At 36.7% G+C, this 14,700-nt stretch overlaps 1 protein-coding gene and 1 pseudogene across 3 annotated transcripts; one reads left to right on the forward strand and one right to left on the reverse strand.

Moving 5' to 3' along the window:
- The first annotated feature begins 1,261 nt into the window (after positions 1-1,261).
- On the forward strand, positions 1,262-6,189 carry LOC149016775 (uncharacterized). 3 transcript variants are annotated; one of them, XR_016173368.1, is made up of 8 exons: positions 1,262-1,473; positions 1,591-1,637; positions 1,734-2,009; positions 2,121-2,215; positions 3,179-3,565; positions 5,272-5,421; positions 5,513-5,622; positions 5,911-6,189. XR_016173368.1 is itself a non-coding variant. In XM_089154848.1 (5 exons), the coding sequence occupies exons 3-5, from the start codon at positions 1,826-1,828 to the stop codon at positions 3,458-3,460; spliced, it is 561 nt and encodes a 186-aa protein (XP_089010974.1). In that variant the 5' UTR covers positions 1,262-1,473; positions 1,591-1,637; positions 1,734-1,825; the 3' UTR covers positions 3,461-4,638. The 3 variants fall into 3 exon arrangements, 1 of the variants encoding a protein (XP_089010974.1); XR_016173369.1 differs by lacking the exon at positions 5,272-5,421; XM_089154848.1 differs by lacking the exons at positions 5,272-5,421; positions 5,513-5,622; positions 5,911-6,189 and having other exon boundaries at positions 3,179-4,638.
- A 5,660-nt stretch (positions 6,190-11,849) lies between these two features.
- Positions 11,850-13,033, reverse strand: LOC149016776 (senescence-specific cysteine protease SAG12 pseudogene; annotated as a pseudogene).
- Positions 13,034-14,700: the final 1,667 nt, after the last annotated feature.

A 14,700-nucleotide genomic window follows, 5' to 3' on the forward strand; every position in this document is an offset into this window, starting at 1 on the left:
AATCCGGGGGGGCCATGGCCCCCCTCGGCCCCTTAGTAGGTCCGTCCCTGGCTTTATATAACTTAAAATGAGACTGTGTTTTACAGGATTGCTAGAATGCTGTGCTTAGATTGTCTTTTCATCTGTAATATTCATGCCAGCTATTATCATGGTGTTCACTCTGTCTCTTGAGATTGATTAATTTAGTTTCTTGTAGGGATTGTGGAAAGGTTGACAAGGAGGATTCATGGTTTCTGGAGTCTTACCAGAACCATCCTGGCCAAGCTGCTACTTTTTTGGCGCATATAAAAGAGGGAGTTGGAACTGCTGCCAAAGAATTAATGATGAATTCTGATAGAAAAGAAGAACTTTAGTACCCACTGTACCTTCCATATTTCTCTATGTAAAAGATGATCCTGGGAAAGATCAAATATTTTTGCATAATTGATAGTAGACTGAGCAAAAACCCATAAATTCACTTCCCAAAGCCACACCATCAATGACTACAAAACCAACACAGAAAGTAAGGCATGTATGGTAGAGATGAAAGAATCCGGCACCTCCCCAAATTCTAGATGTTTGAAGTAATCCAGCCACTTAAAAAGCATAATAAAATACAAAGAAAAACAACTTACCACAAGAAGTATAGGATTATAATACAGAAAGGCCTCATACAAAAATAAATCCCGCAAATCAGCACTCATTCTCATGACAGGGTCCCAACCAATCTGCAAATATAATAAAGAAACCCAACTAAGATCAGATGAACAAAATGATCAGTTTCACTTTCACAAATTAGTTCTACTTCTAGGACAACTACTAGACCTCCTACAGTCCCTCTGCAGCATTAAAATGTTACAAAAATTAATCCTCAAATACCAAAATTTTATGACAAACAGATGAACAATACCACTACCAAAAATACAACAAAACTAGAATAAAGAATACCACTACGTTTACTAACGAATGCTTAATCCACGTGAACAAACCACACGTGCATATGCACGTGTACGTGTGTCCTTACTAGTTATTATAAAAGCATGAACTAAAGAGAGATGGTTACATTTCTCTTCTCTTAAATGTCCTTATTCATTCAATCCTTTTGACCATAAAATCCTTAATTAAGAACGACCAAACTTGTAATTTGACATATAATAATATAATTATTATTATTCTTTAATGAAATTCAACAGTTCGTATTCCAAGGTTAGTATTCCAAGAGAATTGGCCTCTCCCAATATTCGTTCATAAAGAAACCATTTCTATTCTAGAATCTCTGACTTCCATCTAGCCCTAAACCTCTTTCTTCATTTCTCCCTCTCCAAGATCTACCTTCCCAACGAGATTCTACCCATGATTCCTTTAATCTTCTCTCTTCCTCTCTCTATCTTCTCGAAAGTCATTCCCTCTACACCCTTTCTCTTACGGAAAAAAGAAAAGAGAGGATTCTACGAGTTTCTCTTGGAAGAAATGGGGAAGAAAGCAGTTCAACAGGTTTGAGTTTATTTTCTCTTCCGTTAGCTTGCGTTGTTGATTAGTGAATAGTGATTTCTAAAGTAACTATTACTTCCAGGTTTGAATAGTGATTTCTAAAGTAAATATTACTTGCAGGTTGCTAAAGTTTTCTCTTCTAATCCACCTACGAAATCAAAAGAAAGGTATTAGCTTTTAACTTAATAAGCAGTTTCGTTGTTCTTGAGGTGTTTATGGTGATCAATTAATGTTTGGGTGGTTTTCTTTTATTTCGTTTTTAGGGAAGAGGAATGCCAAGGAGATCTTGGAGAAATTGGTGAGGGCCAAGAAGCAGAAAATAGCTGAGCAAGAGCTTTTGAAGAAACAGAACATAATGGAGTCGACATCACAGAAACAACTGATGGTGGTGGGAATCGACGAGAGCGAGAACAGTTTCTACGCTCTCAAGTGGGTTCTCGATCACTTCTTTGTGCCCTACCCTACCAATCCCCCTTTTAAGCTTCTTGTTCTTCATGCCAAGCCTTTTCCTACTTCGGTTGTCAAAATCTCCGGACTTGGTAAGCCTCCGCCCTTCTTACCTGCATTTTTCAACTTCTCTCGGTTAAATTCTACTTGTTTGCGTTTCTTGGATAACTGAGGTTCCCTTCTGATGTTACTTCGATTTGCAGGACTTGCCGAAGTTTTGCCTATTGTCCAATCAGATCTCAAGAGGAAAGCAGTTAAAATTGTAGCGAAGGCCAAGAAGCTCTGCCAAAGGAAATCTGTAAGAATCATCCTAATAATGATTTTACTCATGAATCCTACCCAATACCCACGAAGAAAAACGGGGGAAATTTTAATCCGGCGTTTGAAATTACTCTCGCTATTAAGTTTTTGGATTTCTGAAAAAGGTTAGATTCATATAAGTTGTGATAAAATTCTTATGGCCGTATTTGTTCCCTGTAGAAGATCGTAAGTGGTAAAACACCTTCTCAACAACCAAACTATCTTTCTGTGCCCTAGCCAAAAATTTGTTGTTCTAAACTGAATCTTGCAATTGTAAAGTCATTGGGAATATCTTCTCTGATTACAGTAGAGAAAATTTGAATAAAGTTGTGATAATTAAGTGTTTTAACCTGGTCATTTTACCATCATACGAAGCTCTACTGAGCAATTTGATAAATATGCAAGTGGATGATGTAATAGTAGAGGTGGTGGAGGGAGATGCTAGGAATGTTCTCTGTGAGACTGTAGAAAAACGCCATGCTTCCATGTTGGTGGTAGGGAGTCATGGTTATGGAGCTATGGAAAGGTGAGCTTATGATCCTCGAGTATCATTGATTGATAAATGGTAGGAGCAAAGAAACAAATTTAGGGGAATCCAATTTCATCGTCTGTTTATTACTTTGAATATCATTTTCTTTTTCATTATCTTGTCTTCATTGTGCATTTCCAACATTTTGAATAGTGCTACTGAATTTGATTTCATGGCTACCGCAGAACCATCATTAAAACCCTGATATTTAAAGTTGAAAGATTATATAAATACTTCTAGAACATGAAGCATATTGCCAAATTTTCTTCTTATACTATAAACTGTGGCCAAATGATACTGTATTGAATAGAGAATTTGGGTAACGAATTCTCTGGGCCGAAATTTCGTCATTATACTATAGACTTTGGACAAATGATATGTATTGAATAGGGAATTTGATAAAAGAGCTGAAAACTTCAGTTTTTGCTCCAGGGTATGCTTTTTGTGTCCCAAAATGAGTATGCTTACACACTTGAAGTGGGTGGCATAATATATACAATAACTGATGTGGAAGAGCTCGGAGTGTGGATGAAGGCTTGTTTGGAGGATCACCCTCTCTTTGAAGCAGTCACAGAAGAAGAGCTTAAAGCGGACCCAGTTGTGAAGCTCTTGACTTCTGCTACTGAGGAAGGGCAGAAAGTGGCTCGAAATGAAGGTCAAACATTTCAGGCAGTTTATAGACGCATTGCAGCCCCTGAGGAGAAAGCAGATTAATTAAAGAAGCTTGGTGAATTTTGGTCCTCCGTAAGAACTTAGAGATGGCATGCTGGACAGTTCCAGATTGATTCGGATTGCTTAGCATACGATAGCTACACTGGGGTACTAATATTGCAACATATCCTGCTATGTGCACTATATTGTAGTCTAGATATGCATCTATCTGCAGTGTCTACATTTTCCGTCCCCTGTTTTACATATTGCTAATTTGGTTTGATCAGTTAGAATTGTAATGGATAGATAATTCATATTTATTCTCTCTCAATCTGGGCTGCCTACATTTTTCATCTTGTGTTTTACATATTTTGAATTTGATCAACTGGAACTGTTAGGAATGGGATATTCATATCTATGGTGTTTTTCCTTACTATCTTTGTGATAAAGCTTTTGTGAGAATGCCATATTTCCCTCTCTAAACCATTAGCTGAGTGGAAACCTAACAGTTGTAGAAAGTATGCAGCACAGAAATTGTAGACATGAACAGCAAAGAGGGAGAGGAGGAAGAAGCAATGGTAGATGATTTGAGAGTCTCATCAAGGATCTCATGATCAGTTTCCTGTTGCCTGCTGGGGCTTTAGTCATAAGCTATATCATGCCTAACCTCCTCTGTCATTGAACTGTGGTTGAGAAAATCATTGTGGTACTTCCGAGATGGAGAGAACGATTCCTATATCAAGATAGAATGATACAGTGAAAAACCAATTTCATTGGTATTTTGAATAGAATAGAAGTGTAGATCATAATGGTTCTTCTTCCCTTGAGATGATGGTTGTCCCAACTGACTGGATCTCTAGGGTGGAATTTTGCTTAGTGTAAACCTAAGAATAAACGTGCAGCTAAAACTGAAAATGAAATTGCTCTAGCTGGAAAGGGTTGCTTGTCTTACGTGGATTTCCTCTGTTGATAGGTTCCTAGACCTGCTTCCCTTTATTTTATTACCTCCTCTGATATTTTACCTCACTCTTCAGTAGAATTAGCTGATCCTTCAGGGGTTACTGACCCATGGGCATGTCTTGAAAGTGCTATGTTCCCTGTGCTTAACATGGTTCTTGGGTATTTTGAAAATGAATAAAAATATTAAATCAGCCAAAAAGACTTCTTTTGACACATTTCTTAACAGACGGGGGTGCTCTTTCTTTTCTTTTTCTTTCTTATTTTTCTGGGGGAAGGAAAAGAACCCGGGGGGGGGGGGGTGTTTGTGTGGGTGTTAGGGAGGAGTGGTGTACTGGAGAGGTGGCCAATGCTCAACCTGAGAATTGACAGCCCTAGCCTGTGCTCACCCAGCATTGGCCTTGAGCTTGCCCAGCCCAAGCATCGGCAGCAGTAAAGCTGGCTTTTGGCTTGGAAGTTTCTGGATTGTACTTGGGCAGGTTATTCTGTCATGCACTTCATTCATTGTTGTTTAGTTCAAAAGCTTCTAAAATTGTTGAATCGATAGAAGTGTTAATAAGTAATTAGTGGATAAGATTCAAAGTGCAGTTCATATGAAACTTAGAACAGCTGACATGAAGCAACCTGATAATTGAGAACCATAACGAAAACATTCTTCTTTTTCTTTTTTGGTAGAAAGAACGAAAGCATGACGAACTATAATTATTCTTTTAGAGTGTTATAACAATGTCGATCATGCACAACATATCTATCTAATACAACTCAGCATATTATTCCTAGAGGAATGTTGTTAGGTGCTTTTTTTTTGGGATTTCAATTAGCTCTTCCTCAACTTTTGTAGTTTCAAGGGTTGCATGAAGTCTGGTTCCAGTCACACCTGTTGTTGCTCTAAGTTCATCCCCTGTTGTGACTTTCAGATTTTCTACTATTGCTGCTATACCTTCTTCTGTTGCATCAAATGCAGTTCGGGTACCCTCTCCTTCATCAGCTCTTACCCCCTTACAATCGACTGTTTCAGGGGATATTGTGGTTCCTGTTGTCGTGGATAATGTTGCCACTCCTACAATGTATTTTCCTTTTTCAAGATATATCTGTCATCTGTGTTTGTTTGTTTTCAAGATAATTTTTGTTATCACCTTCTTATGTTGACACTTGCAGGACCAAGTTCGAGAATGCATCTCAAGGTGGTGCAACATCCATTGATGGGGCTTCTGCTCAGGGATCGTGAAGATCTTTTTGAAAACGACGTTGTGGAATTGCAGAAAAATGTGGGTAAACATAACGGGGAGCATGCATATGCCTTTTTATTGGAATGTAGAGAACATCTATCTAATACAGCTCAGCATATATTCCTATAGGAATGTCTGAATTTTATAGTTGTTGGAAAAAATAGTGAATTTTCCTGAATTTTATTTGAGGATTACCAAATATTAGTTTGAAGAGCCTGAAATTTCCGTCTTAGTAGTTGATGATGTTTGACCTCATAATTAATATATGGTGCGCTACCACTAAATACTAATAAGTTATTAATTGTGGTGGCTTGGATCATGTTATAGGTTTTGCAGGTTACTTCATCCCATTGTATTTGGTAAGTAATCGAGAACATTAATGGATATCGACAGATATAGGCTTCCCACCTCACTGAAGGTCAGAATTCAGGAAATTTTTTATTTATTTATTCTGCATAACATTTTACATATTAGAAAAAAATTACATTATTTCAAACAAAAGTTTAACATTGTCTCAGATTTTCAGAATTAAAGAAATTCACTATAAATCAATTATTCAAGCATAAATCGACATGAATAAACCACACACGTGCGTCCTTACTAGTATATATAAAAGTATGAACTCAGAAAAAATGGCTACATTTTGTTTTTCACAAATACCCTTTTGTATTTAATCAGTTAAATCTTTGAATTAGTAATAAATGATGCCTAAAATTGTAAATTTAAGTTATTGAATTAATTTTAAATCTCAAATTCTCTTTTTTTCATTTTTCAATAATTCATTAATTGCCTGATACGATGTCTCATTGTATTCCCAGAAAAATGAGATTTAAATTAATTAGACCCAGCTAATAAAATCTAACCGGTGCCAGAGTAGTTAAAGCTCATAGGAAGGGAAAAGTTTTTATGCCCAAAGCACTTAGGAAGATGAAAAGTTTCTTAAATCATAATTTCTTCCTTTTACATTTTCCAATAAATCATAATTGCTTGATCCGTTAGAAGTCGAGAAGCCATAACACATGAGGGTTGTTCATCTTCCATTATAGAACTCGACCACCATTTTCTGTTTTTGCTTTTATGCACTTCCTTGTTGAGTACCTCTGTTGAGCTTGAGAACAACAGAAACTTCATTCTAAAAGCAGCTGCAGTGAACAACGGAAACTTAATGAGTTCAAACTCTACAGAGGATCATTAGCGTACATGAAAAAAAAAAAAAAAAAAAAACCGATTCCAGAAAGGTAAACCCTTAAAATTTTTCCTACCCAGTATTTTTCATGTTTCTATTTTTCAAAATCGTGGATGTATATAAAATTTTGCCTATGTTTCGTTCGTTCCAGATGAAGAAATCGGTGGTCATGATGGAGCTGAGAAGTTCGCAGAGTCAGAAGAATTCGACAAAATGAATGTTGCGATTGAACTCGAAGAAGGTAACGTTTTTTATTTTAAGGAAGAAGGCAAGGTCATTCCAGTGAATATGGTTTTCTTTAAGGCTGATACGCCATCTCCGACTGTAAGTTCTTGAGTTGCTTATTAGCGTGTTTGGACTGATAGTTCATCAAACATTGGCGTTGTTATACACTTATAATATAAACAGCCCTTGTATAATTAATTTTTAACTCTTTAAGGTGTTTAGTACAACAATGTTTCAAGCTTAAGTTTACCGATTTGTTATAGCTCGAATCCTCAGTTCCTAATTGTCTGAATCTGAAATCACATACGGTGACCCAATTAGTCCCATTTTTCCATTTGTTGGTTCATACCATATTTGTGCTTGCAAGCACCTGGGATGCCTGGGCTGGGTGAGTGCTTTACTTGCAAACCTTTGCCAATGCATTGGGTCACCTAGACCCCATGACATTGTCGTTCACATTGTAATGTGGTAATATAGAAAAGTCATTCAAATATATGAGCTAAGTTTTAAGGTTTTGAGTCTTTTTAACTCGACTTCATAAGATTATCCTTGAATGAACTTATGACCGATTATAACTGAAATTACTCTGTATTTTATATTGTACATTAGATCTCTCCAGAGAATGTAAACACCAGCCTAGCATGAACTTGAAAAGAATGGGTCTCGTGTGAGAGTTTATAAAAAGAATATGCATTCTTTATACAATGAACTTGTTAGTAATGGACAAATCGGCTGTCACCTTATGACTTATGTTCCCACTTCATTGCCATACTGTTCTGAACATGTGGAACTTCATGGCTGTGCACACTAATTTCATCACATTCTTTTGGATTGCATGCATATAGTTTCATCGGCTGCAATTTCTTGGCACCATATGTCATAATTAAATAGGTTTGTGTAGATGTCTGTTTATCTCACAAAGGATTCATTTCTTTGCCTCACTTCACCTCCACCCCCGGCGCTCTCCCTTCATTCCTCTTCCTTTTTCATCTTGCATTTTCACTTTAGAATATTTTTACATCCAAAAGACACTTTGCACTTTGAGAAGTCACAATTGATATTTCTACTTATCTAACCAATGCTTGCTGTGAAACTTTACAGGGTGAAATTCATCATGTTATGAAGAATCCTGATCCATATCATGGGGTATTTGGCTCATATGCCAGTTCTTATGCGAAAGATGTACAAGAACACATTGACTTTGGTACTTCAGGAAAAGTTGCTGGTTTTATAGTAGAAACCATTCAAGTGGACCTAGATAAGTTATAGGATGAGATGGAGGTTTAATGTTTGCTACCCATCTAGACCTGGGACTTCTTTTATATTCTTAGCTCAATTTCCTCATTTTGAAAATTCCAGGGAGTTGGAGGAGTACTTGAATTGGCCCCTGGATATTTAAGACAAGTGTATGATATTGTACATAAGGCAGGTGGTGTATGCATCGTAGATGAAGCGCAAACAGGGTTTGGCAGAACTGGAAGCCACTACTGGGGGTTTGAAACCCAAGGTGTACTTCCTGACATGGTGACTATGGCTAACCGTTGCGTCCATATTATATATGCGACTACCCCTTTTGCGCCCACCGCCCCAAGTAAAGGAGAGAAAAAGAAGAAAGAAAGATGGAGATGCTTTCATCAGTTGTTTTATATTTATGCATCAATGGTCTACCTTTTAGGCATGCGAGAACTTCACTTTAAGTCGTCAACAATTGCAGATATCTGTGCACTTTTGATTTATCAGTCTTTGGCGTGTATTGATGAGGCATTGGCAATGGTTTGCCATTGGGAGCTGTTGTTGATATCGTTACTATAGGCAAGTTATATCAGTTTGTGACTATGTCGATGTCAAGTGCTCATTTTTTTATTTTTTTTCCTGCTTTCCTGGTTAGGTTAAATTGATTCATCCTTTGATTGAAAGGTGGCTGGAATAATTTTCTGCTTTAGATGTAGATATTCTATGTTTATAACATGATTTATTTAGAGGCTTTCTATGGTTACAAGGTAAGTTTCCATGCACAGCCAAACATAGTGGTGCCTCTAATATTTCAATCAGCTTTTTTTGGTACTAATTTGTGGGATTATCCTCTTGACTCCATGCCTGACAATTTTGTAGATAAACTTTGAAGTTTATAACTAATTTTCATCAATATTTTCTATGCATTAGTTGATTTAATTTGGGGATTTCAGCTCATGATTTTGGTGTTGAGTTCTTAATGATTTTGGTGTTGGTATTCTTGTATGCTTGCTCACAACCCTTTCTGCAACTGATTTCTTTAAAAGCAAAGGCATCAACGAAATTGAGCCTGCATTGAAGAAGCTACTTATTATTTCAACTGTTTTGATGACTATTGGAGTTGCACTCATTAGTTGCCTTTGCATTACCATCGTCCTTCACAATTTCAATTTTGGAACTCAGAAGGATGTGAAGAACTGGTAAGCCACATCAATTGTACTGCTTTCATGGTGGTTTAAAGAACGATTGAGATTTTCGTAATACTAATTGGAGGGTCCCCCAAAAAAAAAATTTAATAAATTTATTGACATTGATTTTGGTTTTCAAGCACTTGTTCCTTTGTGTTGCTGTTGGTGTATGGGTTGGACTTGCTATTGGTTTCGTCACTGACTATTACACCACTAATGCATATAGGTTTGCATTCATCCTCCACTTTTTGTAATATAGCTAACTCACGAGTTTGATTTGTAAAAAATCCTAAGAAAATTTTCTCAGTCTAATGTTCTAGTTTTTCAAGAGACCTAGCTAACTATATGAACATTTCCACATTGATTTGCTATTAATACTTGATCAATTTTCACAAATGAATATATCTGGCTATAATTTTAATTAACTTGATTTACTTATTACCTATGCAGTCAACACAAAAAGCTGGTCACATTGTTCTTCTATTAGCCTCCCTTTTTCTCTATATGAGTTTCCCACTTCTAGAGCTCTCAAATTAGTTATATGATTATGGTGGAAAAAGAAGAGCATAATGGTCCTCTGCTTCCCTTTTCTCTCAAATTTCTTTCAATTTTGAAACTTGAATCATTCATTCAGGATAAAAAATATTAAAAAAAAAAAAAAAACTCCACGTGGGCTTTGTTTGAGACTATGTGAGCATAATAATGGAATTTCCAAATCCCAATAACCTTTTGAGAGACAATTTGGTTCCTCAGTGTGGAATTGGATTCCTTAGTGATAGTTTCTTGCCTTTCCATTGCCGGGATGTTGCTTGATGATGCTTGATGGGCCCTGCCAGTTGGTTGATGAAACCAAAGTGCCGTTGAGCTCTACTAAAAATATTTCAATTAAACACGTCTATAGAGACACTAATGTTGTTATTGCTTGGATGTCAAAGGTGACCCTTTTGTTGAAGGGGACTTTAGTATACTTTTAGGAACCTCCTTTGGACTTAAAAGAGGTTCTTTAAGCAGATGCGTTAGGCTCTTCCTTTGAATAATTGATTCCTCTGTGTGGGTCTTGAACCACATTTATATATCTAGAAAATGAAAATGAATGAATCATTGTTCATGTTCCTAGATGAGGAAGCATCTAATAAACCTTGAAGACATTCTCTTAGTGATTATACTGCAAAGGTTATAAAATTCAACTTAAAGGCAAAAAAATTAAAATTTGTAAATTATACAAATAAAAGAATATATTCATGGACACATCACATGTGCATTTGCACGTGCGTTATTACTAGTATATATATATATATATATATATATATATCATCATCATCATCATCATCATTTAACTTACAAAGTGGAGGTTAAATTAGTAATTTCAAAAAGTATAGGGAATAAAATAGTAATTAAGCTATAGTACAAAAGGGCAATAGTATTTTCCCTTCATTAATTTGATATATTTTTTGGGTGTTTGCACATTTTGAAAATTTCCTCAAATTCCATTAATATGCCATTCAAGTTCATGATTTTAGAGATTTCAAATATCTAAATTTGAAATCTATGGAGTCATAATTCATAAAATTAATTGCTTGGTTAATCTAAATTTGTAGAGTGAAATCTGTGGATTCATCCTGAAAAACTAATTGGTCGACCTGATTTATTTAAATGTGCAATTGTTTAGCCCTTTTATAGTAAGGGTGAAATCTATCACCCATATCCCATAAATCTACAGATTTATCTTTTTAGTGTAAAAAGATGAATCTCTAGATTTCATGAATCCAGGGATTTTCACAGCTAAACGGGAATAAATCTCGCATTCATGAATCTAGAGATTTGAAATCTCTAGATTCATGTAACCAAACAAGCCATTCAAGTTCATATAATCTTAATGAATCTATATCCTGTTAATTAATATGCAATTCAAGTTCATATAATCTTAATGAATTCGAATTCTCTACCTGACAAGGTAGAGTTCTGTGTTCCTATTCTAATATGTGATGAAGAGACGTGAAGGGAGCACAAGCCTCTACTCTAATAGGTGGAGAATTGAGGCTCAATCTTAATATCTCGAGCATTTAACATTTTTCTATATCAATTAATTTATTAATTAATGGAGCATTCAAGTTATTAAAATCTAAATATCTTGAACTTCTTTTGATTTATTCCCTTTGCTAGCCTATCGAAATGATAGACTTCACTATAAAAATATTAGACTTCTAAGTCCAATTTTCATCAAACTATTAAGGTGTATCAATATGGTGTTATATATATATATATATATAAATATAAAATACGTTATTTGTTAATATGTCCATACAGAGGTGATTTCTTACCCAAGCACCACTGCCAGGGGTCAATATGTACGCATTTTTATTTCTAGAATCCAATATAGTGCGGAATATAACATATAAAACACTGAGTTCCTTATTCATCTCTTAGATGTTAACTCAAGATACGGTAGGGAAAGATGCATAGATGGCAAGTCCACAGGCACCTTGTGGAGTAACATCTCTTTGAATTTTCATGTACCCATTCTCACCCCACTCAGTTCCCCAAGAATTCTTCGCCAACCAGTACTTCATTCCTCGTGCATCCACACCATAACCAATCAGTGTAATTGCATGGTTTAGTTTGGTACCACAATTATTCGCAGTTAATATCCCACCCTTGTAGAACCGAAAAGCAAATGCAGTTCCTTCCACAGCAACAGAGACAGGTTGTCTTGCCACTGCTTTGAGTATTTCCCACTCATTGTTAGTAGGGAGTCGCCGGTGTCCCGAGACTTTTACTGCATACTTAGGAACATTCCTCTGTTTCCGTTGGCAAGTACCCTGGATTCCCCGATATGGATAGCCAGATTCAGTGGCAAGGCCATGGTTTGCTGCAACGTAATCGAAAGCAGCCTCCATGTTACCACCTCGGCAGCCCGACACGAAGGGTACTGTGTCGCAGTCTATTACTTCTTGCTCGGAAAAAGAGACTAGTTTACGAGTCATTATTTTGTTGATCCCTTCGATGGCTGCAACTGCTGAGAATGCCCAACAAGCACCTTGTTTTGATAATATCAAATTTATTAGAGTGAAAACAAAACAAAAACAAATAATTAATAATACCAGGCGAACAGAACATGATATTTCCTTACATTCTCCAAATGAAAAATATTTAAGTACTCACCGCAGGAGCCTTGTCTTTTGATATTGGTCACAGCTGCTCGCATTCTCCAATCCCTACTAGCAGGTACAGCTGCTAGACTCGCATTCTGATACTTAAAAACTGTCTGATTGGAAGATGAATTTTCACTTGTAGATTTCATCATGAAACCAGTCGACCAACCTGCCTTGAACTCTTCATCGGTTAAATCTGCAAAACGATTGACACTTAGGTTGAATGGCTTATTCCCAACTTCATTGAAAGAGTTTATACGTTCCACGTTGTCCTTGAAAACCAAGAACCGTTTCTCCTTCTCAGTGGCCTCATACACAATCCCATATTCAGCCATCCATTGCTCATACATTTGCACCATAGCCATTTCATCCAGAGCTCTGGCTTCTACTTGAGAAACCGAAACCCCTAAAGCAAGGCATATGGCTACACACAAGTAACTGAAGCGGCACCGAAGCGTCAAAGCCATTGTTTGTCAAAGATTAAAAAGTCTTACTTCATTTCAGTGGTTTTGTCTAGTTTATATAGACCTTGCTTCCTCAACAGAAACACTAGGAAGTAATGAGGTTCCCTTTTTTGGGAAACTTATGGTTTAGAAAGTTGCTCCAAGCGTTTCTTTCTCAAATCCAAATCCTCGATCTCTGTCCCGCATTGCCTTCCATACCTCTAAGTAGGCCTGTAAACGGATTGGATTCGGATTCGGATACTGGTGTATCCGAATCCGAATCCGATTAGCAAATCCGCTATCCAAATCCGAATCCGAATCCGGAAAACATTTAGAGAAGGCATCCGAATCCGATCCGAAACTTTATCGGATATCTGATAATAATCCGATCCGATAAAATATCCGATTATTGATTGATAATTGTCATTTTTTTACATTTTTTATTATCAACTAATTTCGATAACCGAATTCCGCTATCTGAATCCGATTACCGGTATCCGAATCCGATTATCATATATTTTAAAAGAAAAAATGTTAAATACTTTACTCTATCCGGATATTATCCGATCCGATAAGCAATTATCCGAATCCGAATCCGGTTGCTTAGAGGACGGATACGGATATTTTCCGGTGAGAAAATTTAATGATACGGATACCCTTAAACGAATACGAATGCTAATTCGGAGGCGAATTTCGGCTATCCATTTACAGGTCTACCTCTAAGTGGGTTCACATCCTCTACAATTCTCAATAATTCATTTTGAAGTTTGTGACACATATCAGTTAATAATCCAACAGCTACAATCAAAACCCAACTAAAAATTGAATCTAATCTAATCTAATGGCCAATGGTGGGTTAGTGGTTAAAAGCTCAACCTCTTCTTAGTGGAGAGGTTGTGGGTTCAACCCTTACCGGCGGCATATGTAATATCCCCATCCCCAATTTCCTTATATATAAAGCGCCTTTGTTACCTGGGTTCGCTCCCATTCGGTGGCACCTGTATTAGTAATATTCCCCCCCCCCTAATATAAACTTGCTGGCAAGGTATAAGCATATAAGGTATAGTATACTCTATCTTTACAAAATAAAACATTCCAAAAAATTTATCTTTTCAATGTGGACTGGTTACTTTTGTTGGACTTCATTCCCTAACCCTATGGTCATCAACATATTGTTGGGGCGGATGCTCTCATGTCCCCTCACGACTCCTTGCCACTCCTTGGACGCCCAACCCTAACATATGCAACCCTACTAATGCATGATTCACAGTGGACCACTGAATCTTTGCATAGTCTGGCTACTGTTGTAGGATAAGATAGAGTCACATCACCGTCATCATGGGTCATTCGGCTTCAATACCCCTGCCAAAAGGGTAGTAGCATGTATGAGTTCCTAACCATGAAAACTAGAATTCCTAGGTATGTCATCCAATAACCATGATAGTGCTGGGGGCATCAGTAAGCAGTGTCCCATACCACACCTTGATATCTCAAGCAATGGATACCCAATATGGATACCCTCCACCATAGTTACGTCACATCATCAACCATCATCATACAACTAAACATCTAACATCACATAGCAATTGAAGTACATCTCATCATTTTTCAGAAGACATAATTATTCATAATTCATATAAACCTACTGTTACAACAAGTTACAAGATTATAGATGCATTCAAAGATATAAT

Source organism: Hakea prostrata, chromosome 5 (genome assembly GCF_041222555.1).
Source record: "Hakea prostrata isolate BN-2017 chromosome 5, UWA_Hpros_2, whole genome shotgun sequence".
Classification (NCBI taxonomy): domain Eukaryota; kingdom Viridiplantae; phylum Streptophyta; class Magnoliopsida; order Proteales; family Proteaceae; genus Hakea; species Hakea prostrata.

What these genes read in the sequence shown, in the direction of transcription:
- LOC149016775 (XM_089154848.1), top strand. Translation starts at nt 1,826, where the DNA reads ATGGAGTCGACATCACAGAAACAACTGATGGTGGTGGGAATCGACGAG. An exon ending in TGTCAAAATCTCCGGACTTG is followed by an intron (nt 2,010 to 2,120) that starts GTAAGCCTCCGC and finishes TTCGATTTGCAG; the next exon opens with GACTTGCCGAAGTTTTGCCT. An exon ending in AGCTCTGCCAAAGGAAATCT is followed by an intron (nt 2,216 to 3,178) that starts GTAAGAATCATC and finishes TTTTTGCTCCAG; the next exon opens with GGTATGCTTTTTGTGTCCCA.